At 40.8% G+C, this 14,597-nt stretch overlaps 1 protein-coding gene across 2 annotated transcripts in view; it reads right to left on the bottom strand.

The window, feature by feature from the left end:
* Positions 1 to 14,597, bottom strand: part of SPRED2 (sprouty related EVH1 domain containing 2) — a 122,421-nt gene that overhangs the window by 18,815 nt on the left and 89,009 nt on the right. For both annotated transcript variants that reach the window (XM_056124873.1, XM_056124874.1), the window contains exons 2-4: positions 13,938 to 14,115; positions 6,709 to 6,877; positions 3,913 to 3,977 (exon numbers count right to left, since the gene is read on the bottom strand). In XM_056124873.1, coding sequence (XP_055980848.1) covers positions 3,913 to 3,977; positions 6,709 to 6,877; positions 13,938 to 14,115 — 412 coding nt within the window. The remainder of the gene's footprint in view (positions 1 to 3,912; positions 3,978 to 6,708; positions 6,878 to 13,937; positions 14,116 to 14,597) is intronic.

The following is a 14,597-nucleotide window of genomic DNA, read 5'->3' as shown; positions in this document are numbered from 1 at the left end:
AGAGAACTGACTGGAGGGTCTTTCCATTCTGCCCCACACGTCTCCCCAGCTCTGAAGTTAAAAAAAGGGGGGGGGGGGGGCGGGGGGAAGCTGTCACGGACAGGCACCAGCAAACATGTGCTCTTAGCAATACCCCAAAGTGCCTGTCACGTGTTTTATAGTTTCAGCGTCTTTACATTACCCATCTTACAGGTTTGTGCCAAATGGTTCAGGGACTGGAATTCCCTCACATGGTCCAGTTCAATGCTGAGCGTCCCTGTGCCACTGCAGTATTTGTGCTCGTCTAGATCAATCATCCCTGAGCGACCAACCCCACAGCCCACCCCTCTGAGGACAGGGGACAGGGGATAGGGTGATGCAACAGGAACACCACAGCCTGTAGTGATCGACAGTGCTAGGAGCTTGACTACCACATGCAGACAGAAAACAACCAACACAAGGAAGCTGGAGCGATAGTACAGCAGGCAAGGCATTCGCCTTGCATGAGGCTAACCTAGGTTCGATCCCTGGCACTATCCATGCCCTCTGAGGCCCACCAGGAGTGATTCCTGCATGTAAAGCCAGGAGCAAGCCCTGAGCACCGCTGGGCGTGTTCTCCAAACCAAAACAAACAAAACAAAAAACGGACACAAAACCCTTTACCCGAGACCCTTCTCAAATCTCCCACCTTTAAGTGATCCCTTCCACCCAGGATGACAGTGAAGCAATGAAATATCAAAATCATTGTTATATACCGTATCTGGTATATGTTCAGAAAACAATGAGGAATGACTTACATAAAATGTAATTAAGTGAAAATGCATTTTCTCAGGAAACAAAACAAACCAAAGAGGGTCTTGACAGGGCAGAAGAAATGAACAACAGTTCACCGAGTCATATTTTGAGATTTCTTTTATTTTTGTTCGACCACACCAGTGGTGTTCAGGAGCTACAACTGGCTCTGTGCTCAGGGGCAGTGCTTGGGGGACAATATGTGGTGCCAGGAACTGAATCACTGCCATGCCACAAAGGCATGCAAGGCAAGACAATGAACACAATAGGTGGAGGGAGAAAAATTAGGGTGGGCGTGAGTAAAAGGCCCCGAACCCAGAACTTCAGAGTAGTTGCTATTCAGGGGTGTCCCGTGGTGGCTCAGGCAGGAAAGATGTGGGCACAGCAGATTGGTGGCAGTGAGGTGTAAAGGCAGGGAGGACCACAGAGGTGGTGTTGGCAACAGCAGCAGATGCCCGGGCAGGGCAGGTACAGTGTATGTGCACCCACAGACTGGGCTTCAGTACACTGACCATAGTCAGTGTCCTCTTTTCCTCCTAGCACAAAGGATTGCTTGACACAGAGGGAAACCCCTGGCTCCAGCCACAGGAACCAAAGGAAATACTTCAAAGGTTTTCCCCCACACAAACACTATTCTCTTAGAAAACTAACTCTGATCCCTCAGAAGTTAAAGGGCTTTTCAACACTTACACGCTTTCTAGATTAAATGATTCCAAGTTCTTAACCTTTCTTGCCAGTAGAAGTTGTAGAAGATCACCAGCCTCGGATGCTGCAGAACCTACAGTGGTTACCACAGCAGCTACTCCTTGCCCCGGCGCCAGTCTGTTCACTGTCTCAGGATCTAGCCATAGGGGACCGAACCGCATCAGTCAGACTTGAGACTCCTCATTCTTACCAGAGATGTATGTATTCTTGTCGCCAGTGGCCCAAGGATGCACTTTCCTTGGGGGAAGGGAGGTATTATTACTAATAAGATTTTACTTGCAGATAAATGGAATGAGGACAGCTGATCACGCACAACAGAAGCGACACAGAATGCAACTACGCAGAGCTCTTCTCTGAGTGCCAGGGTGTCTGGAAGCAGCGGGGTTGTTTTTACACTTCCTTCCAGGCACTTGGTGTTACCCTGGAGTAGCTTGCTGATCCCCCGTGGATTAAAGGACAAAACCAGGAGGGATGCTGGCTTCTACCACTCCTTTGCCTCTTTGCCCTCTCCTGAATCAATAAATCACTTCTGGCAGGTAGCTGGGAAGCAGCTGCGAAGGACAGTTTTGCTCTGGAGCACAGGAAGCCACCTTTTAACCCTCCTGCTGTTGTTTGTCTCTCAAAACGTGACAAAGGAACAGATGTAAGTAACATGCCAACTGTTGAGAAGATCTGCTCGGAGCACTATAGGAAGCCTGTTCAGAACCACATCACACCAGCCGCCCCTAGAAGGACAACTGAGTTCATTTCCTAAGCCCCACACACGGTCTGCTCACATCAGGTTGGGATCTGCAATGCTCATGCAACTCACTGAGGAAACCTCTGCTTTTGCCTCAGTCCTGTGATCCGCCAGCCTTGGAGACCCTCTCAAACCCTGCTCACACGTCACTGAGGTGCAGTGTGCATATGCCTCCTCAGTAGCTTCCTCTGACCACCCCACACTTCTCTTTCATCTCTGGGCCAGAGTGCTTTGTAGAGTCCGTGCCAGGCTCTAAGCCTTTCATGGGCCAATCTAATCTCTGTAGAAACCATCCTGTGTGTAGGATGAGTACACCGGGAAATAATTTCTTGTTGCTTTTGGACCAGATACAGCAACGCTCAGGGGTAATACCCAGCAGTGCTTGGGGAACCGTGTGGTGCCAGGGATCAACAAGACCTCCTGTATGAACTGCATGCACTCAGCCCACCAGGAAACAATTTTAAAGGCCCAAACCAATATTTTAAATACAAAATGAAGAACTAGCTATAGTGGACAGAATGAGAGTATAGTGGGTAGGGTGTTTGCTGTGCACACGGCCGACTCAGGTTCAATTCCTAGCGTCTCATATGGTCCCCTGAGCACTGCCATGAGTACTTCCTGAGTGCAGAGCCAGGAGTAAACTCCTGAGAACTACCAGGTGTGACTTAAAAAGGGGAAAAAAAATATGAAAGATACTCCAGATAACTGAGGAACTACTGGAGAACTATTAGATGCTCTCAAGAAATTCGTATTAATTTTACTAGGTCAAGTAATTGTGTTGTGGGTGCATAAGTGAATGACTTATTTTTAGGCGATGCATGCTAAACATTTCAGAGGGGACTTCCAACCACAACAGAAAAAAAAAAAAAGGTGTGTTGCACCCCAAATGTTGCAACTGCCAAATCTAGCTGGATCTTACATAGGTATTCACTGCATTATTCTTTAAAGTATCCCATGTGCTTCAAAAAGCTTCACAGTGAAAGGAAGAAGAAAATGAAGCAAAGAAAAATATCAGAATGCAAGGCAGGAAGCAAGATTTGGTTCAGGTATCAAAGGATGTATGTGCCCAAAGTGGCTCTTAGAGACGCTGCGTTACTGCTCTGCTCCACAAGGCACCCGGCACACAGCAGGCTGGCAATGAACTCTCTGTTAATTAACTTCTAGAAGCACAGTATTTAAATAGAGAAGCAAGGGGGAGAATTCATTTCGTCACTAGCTACATCTCATTAACTCAAGCTGCGTCAAACTAACCAAGCCTTCCCCTTCCACAGGATCCTTGAGTTTGACCCTCAGATACAGATTCTTATTAGATACTGAATCACTAACGGCAGGGAGAAAAGCTATGTTCAAAGGATGACTTCCAGTAGGTTGACCAGCTGTCCTGGTTTGCCTGGAATTGAAGTATTCCCTGGGACCAAAGATTTGCAATGCGAGAACTAGAATTCTAGGCAAATCAGGCAGCGGGTGACTCTAAATCTGAGGATGACATTGAGAGAAAGTTGGAACAGACCAGGAGAGGTAACAAAGTTGTGCCATGTGATGAATGGTACCACTGCAACATGGTCCATAGACAAACCATCCCAAAAGTAACATCGAAGGCCAAGTTGTTGAGTATCTGTCATGCCCTTAAATAGACCCCCCCCTTTTTTTAACTGCTCGTCAATGAATCTGGAAAGGAAAGGACAGAAAGAACTTACTGTGAAAACGTCATCATCACCAAGCTCAGCTTCATTATGGATAGTGGAAGATGATGTTGTCGAGCCTAAAAAGACCAAATAAATAAGTAAATAAATAAATAATTAAAAGAATAAAAATGAAAGAAAAGTGTTTCCAAAGAGGTTAAGCCGAACACATTTAAAAAGTCTATTTTAAGGAAACCACATTCCATTCCATCTGCATGTGAATCATCAGCAAAAATATGTTATCTGGATACAAAATAATTTACTTTTCTTTCATTCTAGACAAGATGCTCCTGAAAGTAGTTTTGCATTACTGCCAAAAAATCCCTCACACTTCTGCACTGGCCACCAAAGAAGCACAAGTGAGGGTAAGAGGAGAGCCTGCCCACTGCTCTGAAGGACCTGAGTTCAGACTAGCTTCCACAGCGATCCTTTAGGATTTCCACTATGCAGGACTTTGGAAAAATACCAGACTGAGAACCTCTCTTTAGTCCTGTCACACTCTTGCTGTGTGACCAGACTTAGCCCTCTGGTCTACTCATCTACCAATAAGAGGACTCAATTAAGTAGCCTGTCTGGCTGTCTCCTGTTCTACAATTCAGACACTGCACTCTAAAATCTAGACCGTGGGAGTCATTTTCTATGCTGATACCTGGCAAGGGGATTTTTCTCTTATAATAATATAGTATCAGTGAGTTTTCCGTTTTTGTGGAAAAAAATTTAGGGCTCAAGCAGTAACCCAATATATTCAACTATGAGATGAATCATCATTTAGGGCCAATTTGCTTATCTGTTTAGACCTTTCTTCATGCTGGTATGAAGTCAGTATTACTGTCCCAGTTCTCCCCAAAAGAAACCAATGATAATTCAATCTACTTGACTGACACTATTTTCTGTTTGCTTCCATCCTAAGCGGGGCTATGGTACCCAGGGATCCTCAGCCAGCCAGACGTTCAATGTGAGGTTCCTGAGGACACAGTGCTGCTCAGGCCCTTGTGGTTGGAGCATGAGGTCTTAACTCCTGCACTATCTCCCCTTAACGAACCCTGTCAATGGCCAAAAGGAAGAACATTTCAAAAGCCATAGATATATCAAAATGGGAATTTATCCTCTAGCTTCTCCTTTTCTTGGGTAGGTCCTTAAAATGGTGTGCTTAGAAACTATTCGGTGATTATACAAAACCAAAATTAAAAGAATTGCTCAGAAAAAGAGGGGAACTATTTAAAGTTTCAATGAGGGGATTACAGGATAAAAAGGCAACAGTCTCACTACGTCCTCTGTGTAATTTCTACTGATCTTTCAGGGTTTTCTCCAGTCTTGGAATGATTTCAGTGTATTATGTTTAAGGCAAGTTTTAATAGAGGACAATGAGAGAGGGCATAAGAGAAACAATTACAAACAGAAGAACCAAATTTCGTACGCAGCTTTAGTGACTAAGAACAAAGACAGACAGTAAGCTTAGATCAGTAACATAGAAACTTCTCTCTAAACATTTAAAAGCTGTTTAATAACATTTAAAATATCTGCCACTTAAAAAAAAATAAGTATCTGTCACATGTCAGACCTGTAACATGAACATGGCTATTAATTATCCGTATGCCATTGTACAGCTGTAATGGATACATTCACATTTTAGTTAGAATTTTCCTATGGCTGATGCCTTATTAAGCGATCTTTATTCTCTCTTTTTCTCTCTCCACCCTCTCTTCTCTCTCTCTCTCTCTCTCTCTCTCTCTCTCTCTCTCTCTCTCTCTCTCTCTCTCTCTCCCTCTCCTTCCCTCTCCCTCTCTCAAATAACGGCTAGTCTGGGGCCAGAGAGAGTGCACAATGGCCTGAGCACATGCTGTGCTTCATGTGACCTGGGTTCAATCCCGCCACTGCATGGTCCCCCAGACACTGCCAGCAGCACAGTGAGAGCAGTTAGATTAGCTGGGCATGTCCTCAAAACCAACCAACCAAATCATAAGATGCAATAAAAAATAAAATACAGGCTACTGCTGGCACAGCTCAGGAGCGAGCTCCACAAGGTGGTGGGGAGTCAAGGCAGGCTCTGCACATGGCGGGCATGTGCTTGACCACACCAGATATCTCTGTGGCCCCAAGAAATTCTTCTGAAGATCTTTATCTCTTCCACCACATCTGTATGAAAGGAAATAACTTCAAAACATTTCCTGAATGAATTAAATGTACATCCTCTTGTGATTAACTTCTCCAAATTCTGAATTTAGTTTTTCCATGCCTTGCCTGATATTTCTTCCTTCACAGGGTCCTGCAATAGAACCCTTAAATCCTTTGCCTTGACAACTGAATATATGAGTGGAGAACTTGTGTTTTTGCCTCTGTAGACTTGGGACAACTGGCCAGTTTTCTAGTCTGTGAGAACTAACAGGCCAAGAGCCTTCCTGTCAACAATCAAACAGAACACAATGTCTACTGCCCACTGTCCAATAATTAAGACCTAACCTGACCCAAACTCCAGGAGTACAGTTTAGGCCTGAGTCTTCTGACAGATCAGACCAAAGAAGTGGCAATACTCAGGACAAGGTGAAATTATTCAAGAGTCCAAACTTGGCTTTTTCAGAGCTGAGTCTAAAAATCAGTAAGATTCTCCTTATTCTGAAACCCATCTATCTCCTTTCTCCATGCACTACCACTTTGTTTTCCTTGGATATCCCCCAAGTTTTCACAACTACCGGGTCTGGCGTTCAAGCCTCCTGCAAATAAACCACAAATACACCATGCAGACTACTAGAATTAAAGTGAACTTGGAACATTTCCACAGCCCCACTAAGAACACAGTGGCAAATTCAATACCTTCTATAAGGTCTTCGATTGCTTTCCTCACGCCCCTGTCAAAGGCTCGAGCATCAGCAGGGCTTTGGAAAGTTAGTCCAAATTTCCTATTGTCGACTTTCCAATGGTGAAATGTTGGGTTGGCTTTGGTGTAGACCAAGTCCTTTCTTACATAGCACTCTAACACCACCTGAAGGATTCAAACACAGAGGCTGGTTACTTGTGGAATATCATGATGGCATTTGGCTATAAAAATCTAACTAGGAAGCATCCACCATTGGTGGCAACCAATGAAAACCCTCTCTCTACCACCCCTTTGTCCATCATGGAATAAACTTTTGCCTGTCCCCGCTGCTCATTCAATTTTTCCTGAGCACCCCCAACTCTCATGTCTTTGGCAATTCTCCACTGACCTCACTGAGCCATATAACTCATTTTTTCTCTTTCTCCTATCCCTGATGGGGGTGGGGACTGGGAGGGCCACAAAGCTGAGGCCCAGGTCTTGGGGCTCTACTAATTGCCAGGTTTATTTGCTTCTGTGCCAGGATCTTAACACAAATGGCTCTCTATCTGCTCTCCTCTGTTCTAATGGATACTGTCCAATGATCTCAAATTTAACAAGTTGAAACACAAACAGCTCTAAAATGTCTGCCACTAATTTCCTTTTCTAACTTCCCTATGCTTAACCATACCAATCCCTCTTTGTTCATTTTCTCTGGCTCAAAATCTCTCTGCCTTCTTTGCTTTCTTTATCCCTTATATTATTAACCACCAAAACCATTTATTTTTTTCTATCAACATCTTTTATATCCAACCCCATTTCAGTTGCTAATGCTCTGATCTGGATCTCCAATTAAGCTTTTTTTCTGTATTATCAGAACAATTTTCCAGTTTCTAGCAATCTAGAGTCAGACTGTTTTAGTTAAGGCTTTAAATGTGAGCTGGTCTTAGACCCTAGACCTTATTATATCCAAAGTAAAATAACAGTATTATCAATGAGAAAATATACATGGTCTAAAGACACTAAATAATGAGCTACAAAGCCACACTTATTCTCCATATTTCTACCATTGACTATTATTCCTTTATTTATTCTAGTTCTTACTACTTTCACAATTAAGTACTTGACGGTTATTACTATAATACTTTATTCTCTAAAAATTTCAATATATTACTCTTATTCTCCCAAATAGATTGGAAAACGGTCAATATGTGTTATCAAATAACTCCCTTTGGATCTAGTGGAGTGCTATTATTGATACAGCTAATGAGAGTTCTTAGAGGATTGAAGCACTGAAATCATGGCTGTAGGCTTCATTTTTTTTTTCTTTTTGGGTTACACCCGGCGATGCACAGGGGTTACTCCTGTCTCTGCACTCAGGAGTTACTCCTGGCGGTGCTCAGGGGACCATATGGGATGCTGGGAATCGAACCCAGGTTGGCCGTGTGCAAGGCAAACGCCCTACCCACTGTGCTATTGCTCCAGTCCCTGCAGACTTCATTCTTTATTCATAGTAAAATGCTCAAAAATAGTGATTATTTGTTCTTACAGTTACATTACATATCCAACATGACTTTGCAGTTTTTTTCCAGTCTGAGAATTAAACCTAGGGCTACACATATGTGAAGAATGTACTCACTGCTGAGCTATACCCACACCCTGATTTGACTAATCTTGCTAATTTTTAATAGCTTTGGTCTTGTTCTGGCCAAGTTCCACATTTACAAAACAAGATCTTATTACAACTTTTAGACTAAATTAAGGAAAAGAGTAAAGAAGTGCCTAAATAAGTATAAACTCAAATTCGAGCATATCTTCAAGAGTACAAATTTCAAGAAAACTTCTAAGTAAGCAAATCAAGTGCTACCTAATAAATGTTCCCTAACATAACAGAGAGTAATACTCAAGTTGGCATATCAAACATAAATCCCAAACAGTTAGCTTCCTCGCACTGTATTGAAAGAAGACAACAGTCCCCTCACACAGTTCTATTTATGATTAAATTGCTTAATATGGCTATTTCCCCTAAGAATAGTGCAATGATTAAATGTCAGCCCAGCCCCATTCCAAATTGGGGAAATCCAAATAACGAAGGCTTTAACTAACAAATGTTATCTATTTTAGAACTTAATAGTCTCAATTCAAAGTCTCAAAATAAGCTTTTTGTAAAAACAAAGACTCCTCGTTTCTTCATTATTTTCAGGGTGAAAAAAAATTAGTCTTCACTTAACATTTCTGAGTTTAAGATAATTCCAAAGGTACATTTTGTTATAGAACTTTGATAGGTTTTGAGAAAAGTAAAATCAGTCCAGTCACCTAAATTAAGTGAGGCGGTGGGAGGGGATTAGATACCACCTCTTTATGTCCTCTTAGACAAACTATCATTACATATCTAAATTTAATGACAAAAAAAGTTATGGGTTTTATTCTTTAAAACATGTGTAAACTCTTTAATGAGACTCTGACGTATGTCCAATCAAGTAGTAATTTAAAATTAAGAAAGGCTTTAGAAGTGTCATATATTTGTGTTGGAGGCTTATAAAAAATCCACATAAAAATATAATACAGGGGCTGGAGCAACTGCACAACGAGTGGGGCATTTGCCTTGCATGCGGCTGACCCAGGTTCAATTCCCAGCATCCCATATGGGCCTCTGAGCACCCCCAGGAGTAATTCCTGAGTGCAGAGCCAAGAGTAACCCCTGTGCATCGCCAGGTAACCCAAAAAAGCAAGAACAAAACAAAACAAAACAAAAAACCCACGAATAACTGTATCTCATGGTGTCTCACTAATAAAAATTTTTAAAAAAAGCCACAAACAAAATGAATAAGCACTCCATTCTTATTCATCTCATCCAAACTACCTCAAATGCCTCTCCACTTGTCAAGAGTATGGCAGAGATAAAGATAACAGTTCCTTTCTGTGGCTTTTTAACACACCCATGAAGGTGACTGTACTTCACTGTAGCCATTCAATAACGTGTTCTACAACTTCTTCCTTAATCCTTAAAAACATGTCTTAAGAGATACAGAATGCTAAAAAAGAATGTTTAATGGCTACACAACATTCCTAGACATGGATATAATAGATGTATTCAGTTATTCTCCAGACTTCTAATAGTTACTTTTATATACATTCTTAAAATTTCGTCTGTGAGTCCAGCCTGGCAAAACTATTTCCAGATGAAATGCAAATATATGTAATTCTCATAGGATTCTCATACCCGCTTCTGTATTACAGTTTGCTGTAGTATGTTGCTCTGGTTGAAGTAAATGAAGAAATCCTGGCATTGCACACGTGCATAGTTGGAGAGAGGGATGTGTATTTTTAAAAGACCTTAAACATCTGCTGTATGTGGAAAAATGAGGATTGTTGCAAGAGAATTTGTTTCAGTGTAGTTGTTTTAGTGATGAGCTGAACTAATGGCTTTTTTTCATGGATCACTAGTTATTTGGAAAAACTGACAGATGAACTACAATAATTCAGATTTGAGGATTGGTTATTTTCTTGAAAATGAACAAAGTTCAGTCACTTCAAGGAAAGCAACTAGAGGAATTTGCTGCATTAATAACATTTGAACTTTCAAATATTAATAATTACAATAGTATACAATTTCCCAAACTTAAAGGCTTTTCTAATGAGATTAATAGTGACTTAAGAACATGATTTTGGTTATGTGGAATTAAATGGATCAACATTTGTAAGATCTGTGTAACTCAAGCCATTATATTATTTTCCAAATGAGCAAAGTGAACTGTTGCAAAACCAGGGTGAATAAATGATCCCTTCAAAATGAAAGATAAACTATGGTTTCAATATAAAGACAATGAAAAGTTCATTGATATGGCCTCAGATCCCACATATAAGAAACCGCCAAAGGCTGAGTCTTGATGTAGCATCAAAGAAGTTTATCTATGATAACCTGAAAAGGTGATTAAAATATACCTCCCTTTCCAAACTTATATGAATCTTTATGAAGCTGGATTTTCTTCACCTAACTGACCCCAAAATAACATACAGGACTAAGTTGAAAACACAAGTTGATATTAGAATCCTGGTAGTTTCTATTAAGCTATAAAAGGGATTTGTAAAAATGTAAAGCAATGCTACTCTTCTTACTATTTTGTTCTGGAAAATAATTAATAGCAATTTGTCATAAGAAATTTTGTTTATACAACACTTAAAAAATTTTTTTGGAGGGGGGAATGGTCACACCTGGCGATGCTCAGGGGTTATTCCTGTACTCCTGGCGGTACTGGGGGACCATATGAGATGCTGGGGATCAGGTCTGCTGAGTACAAGGCAAAACTCTTACATACTATACTATTGTGCCAGCCCCAAGTTTTAATTTTTAAATACAATTTGTACTTTAAAATATTTACCATAATTCAAAATAGAAAACAAATTTAAAATATGCTAACTATAATCCATATGTTATGTATGATCCATGAACTCACTGACATCCGCAATATATTTTTAGTGTAAAGGGATCCTGTAAGCTAAACTATTTATGTGTTGTTGCTGTTCACAAAACTTTTTGTTGTTTGTTTTTGGACCACACCCGTCAGAACTCAGGGCTTACTCCAGGATCTGCATCCTGGTGGGGCTCAGGGGATAATATGGGGTGCCATGGAATGAACCCAGGTTGGTTATGTGCAAGGCAAACACCCTACCCCACTGTACTATCTCTCCGGTCCAAACTTACTAGATTTTTGTGATTCTTCTTAATATGAATCCCGTGTCATTCCCCACGGCCATCCCCTGTCAGCCCCCAACACACCGGATTTTTCTAAGGAGCCAACTCCCCCCCTCCCCCCCAAGGAAATTTGCCTTCAATTTACAAAAACTTATTTAAATAACTTTAGATTGGCTAGCTGAACAAAGACAAAGTTAAGCTTATAGGTCTCAGTATGTCAAACAATAGTGCTGACCTTCAGACATATACTACATTGCAAAAATTATTGGTGATACAGTTCTACTAGAAAGAATACTTTATGTCCTAGTTGGAATACTGGGTACTCTGATACCATTGACCAACTGGCTGCTGCAAATGGTCTCTACTCTCTTCTTCCCACTCTACCATTCAGACAGGGTGTGCCTGAGGGAGGTGGGACTCCTCGTGGGCTCATACTCTTCACCAGGCAAAGTACTGTACTATGGATGCCTGGAGGCTATAGAAGGAGCCACCACCTTAGATGGGGTGTGTGTGTGTGTGTGTGTGTGTGTGTGTGTGCGCGCGCGCGTGCGCGCGTGCATGCGCAAGCATGCTTGTGTGTTTGCGTGCTGTGGTGAAAGTGGAGGCAGTAGAGGGGGTTAAGGATGTTCAGGCAAAACAAGCAAAATGCAAAACAGCTGCTAGACTCTGATTATAGCTGTGCAAATATAATCGGAACAAAGAGTTGGAAGGTACTGGGCATGTACAACATTGGCTTAGTTCTGAGGTCAGAGTAACAGGATAACAAATAGTTAATAAAGAACAAGAAATCTTTCTGAATCTTAATTTCTTCATTGTAATTATTTAGGCTGATCTAAGAATACAATGAAACAGTCTAACTAAAGGGCTAGCATTGCACTTAGCATAGGCAGACTCTGGATAGACTGCTTCACTGGTAATTATTTCACTGTTTCAGTGTAGTATGGTTGCATTGGCTTTACCGTGAACATCCTATAAACAAAAATGTTTTAAGGATCTAGAGAAATGGTATAGCAGGTAAGTACTTACTTGCCTTGATGCAACTGACCCAGGTTGATTCCCGGTACCCTGAGTCCCAACAGGAATGATTCCTGAGCACAGTTAGGAGTGAACCCCAAGCATTACAGGGATTGGTTCAAAAACAAACGAAAAGAATATTCTAATTGGGTGCTGAAAAGACAGTAAAGCAGGTGGGGTGCTTGCCTTGCATGAGGAAAAACTGAGTTCGATTCCTGGAGAACTCTGTATGGTTCTCCTGAGCATCACCAGGAATGAACCCTGAGCTTTTTTTTTTTTCTGGGTGTGGTCCAAAAACAAAAAAAAACTTAAAAATGAGTAGTATCGCCAAATATACAGAACTAAATCAAGTGTGAAAACAGCATTCCTGTTAATTCCTATATAACATTTACAAATCCTGTCATCTATTGTATAAGTTTTTTTAAATAAGTCGCTGCAAAAGATTACACTAACACACACAATAAATAAAGATTACATTAACACACAAAACTCAAAGGATGTAACTCTTAAGAGTCCCAAATGTGTAACATACTTGTGTATTGTATTTGTGTTTTTTTCTGTTGAGATCCTGTACAATCCTGTACATTATAAATTACTGACTTTTGAATATGCACTCCATGACCTAATACAAATGGTACAGTCTTCCAAGTTCAAAGCCACCAGTTAGTTATTACCTTAATTTACAATAATTACCTTAATATAAAAAATAGAAATTTGAGTATTCGATTCTTTTGATTACTTTTACCTCATTAGAGAGAACTGGGCATTTAAGTTCCCACATTAAATAGTACATTGTGAACTAACAACACCCTACCTCCTAAATTATTCTCCAAATATATATTAAGAAACATATAGAAATACTGAAGATATGTGATTACTCTTGATACTTTCTTTTTCCAAACACTCTTTTGGGGGCCACACATGACAATGCTCTGGGGCTACTACTGGCTCAGTGCTTGGGGGAACACGCAGTGAAGGGGACCAAATCTGGGGCTCCTAGTCTTTCAAACATGTTTTGTTGCTTAGCTCATGAAATGAAAGCTAGAGTATCTTTTGATAAACCTTTATTCGACTGCTAACATCTGTCAGATGACACTGTCTTTGCATTCTGCCTTCCAGCATCTAAACATGGATGGCATGCTCTATGCATAAACCTGACTTCAAAAAAGAACTCTGACTACAATATGATCTGTAACAGAGAACACACTTTTGTTTTGAATATCTTGTTATAGTGACAAGAAGACAGCTTAATTAATTTAACACACAAACAAGACAGTCAATATACAACTTCTAAGCATCTGAGTTATATACTGAGTGTCTTAAGAAAAAAAAAAACAAATGTCTCTGTTGGAAAGCTAGGATCATGTTCTACAATTTGGCACCAGCTTCAGAGTTCTAACTTTTGAAGTTTCAAGAGCTTGAAGTAGGAAAAAGAAGTAAACTAAAAACAAAACCCAAGGAGAAGGGAGCTATGAGTTAATGTAAAGAAGTCAGACGAAGCTAATTGAACCCAATTGTTCGTTGCATGTCTGCTGTTACCAGTTTGTCTTTCTGCCGTTCACCATGGATGAGAAAGCCGCTTCGTCCATTGCCTTCAGGGTGCATGACCTTACAGACCCCCACGCGACTGATCCCGCCTCCTTCCTGTGGGAACCATCCCCCGCTGGAGTCATCTCTGGTCATAACCACAGCCTTGACACGCACAATATAGCTGTCACTAAAACGACAAGAAGAAGAATGGGGCATGATAATGGTCTGTAGTTTTCGGACATGTATCACAATGTGAGACAATCACTACTCTCAACTCATCAAAATGAAATCTATGCTGATAGCAACCTTAAGAGATGGTCCATCTCAACTTTTACGAAGAAAAACAAAACTGAATATAAAAGTTTAGTTTTTAAAGGCATTTGGCAATTAAATGATATTTAAGTTTCTTGAAGACGTGTACAGGCATCTTCAAAATATTTAAGTCTCCTGGAAGATGCATGCAGACAAAACAACCTCAGTGTAAATATTAATCACAAAGGACCTAATCTATAAGTTAGGAAACCGGTTAGTTAGAAAAGACAAATTGATCAAGAAATTAAATTGATTAAGTTTCAAACCTTAAAATTTCATTCACAGTGAATGACGGGGGAGGGGGGTGGTTACCACTTTAAAGTCTATAATCTTTTAGCTTAGCATAAGAATAAAGTT

The sequence above is a fragment of the Sorex fumeus genome, unplaced genomic scaffold, assembly GCF_029834395.1.
Source record: "Sorex fumeus unplaced genomic scaffold, SorFum_2.1 ptg000006l, whole genome shotgun sequence".
Taxonomy (NCBI): domain Eukaryota; kingdom Metazoa; phylum Chordata; class Mammalia; order Eulipotyphla; family Soricidae; genus Sorex; species Sorex fumeus.
Note: the sequence above shows the minus strand (reverse complement) of the source record. Positions and strands in the feature narration are given on the sequence as shown.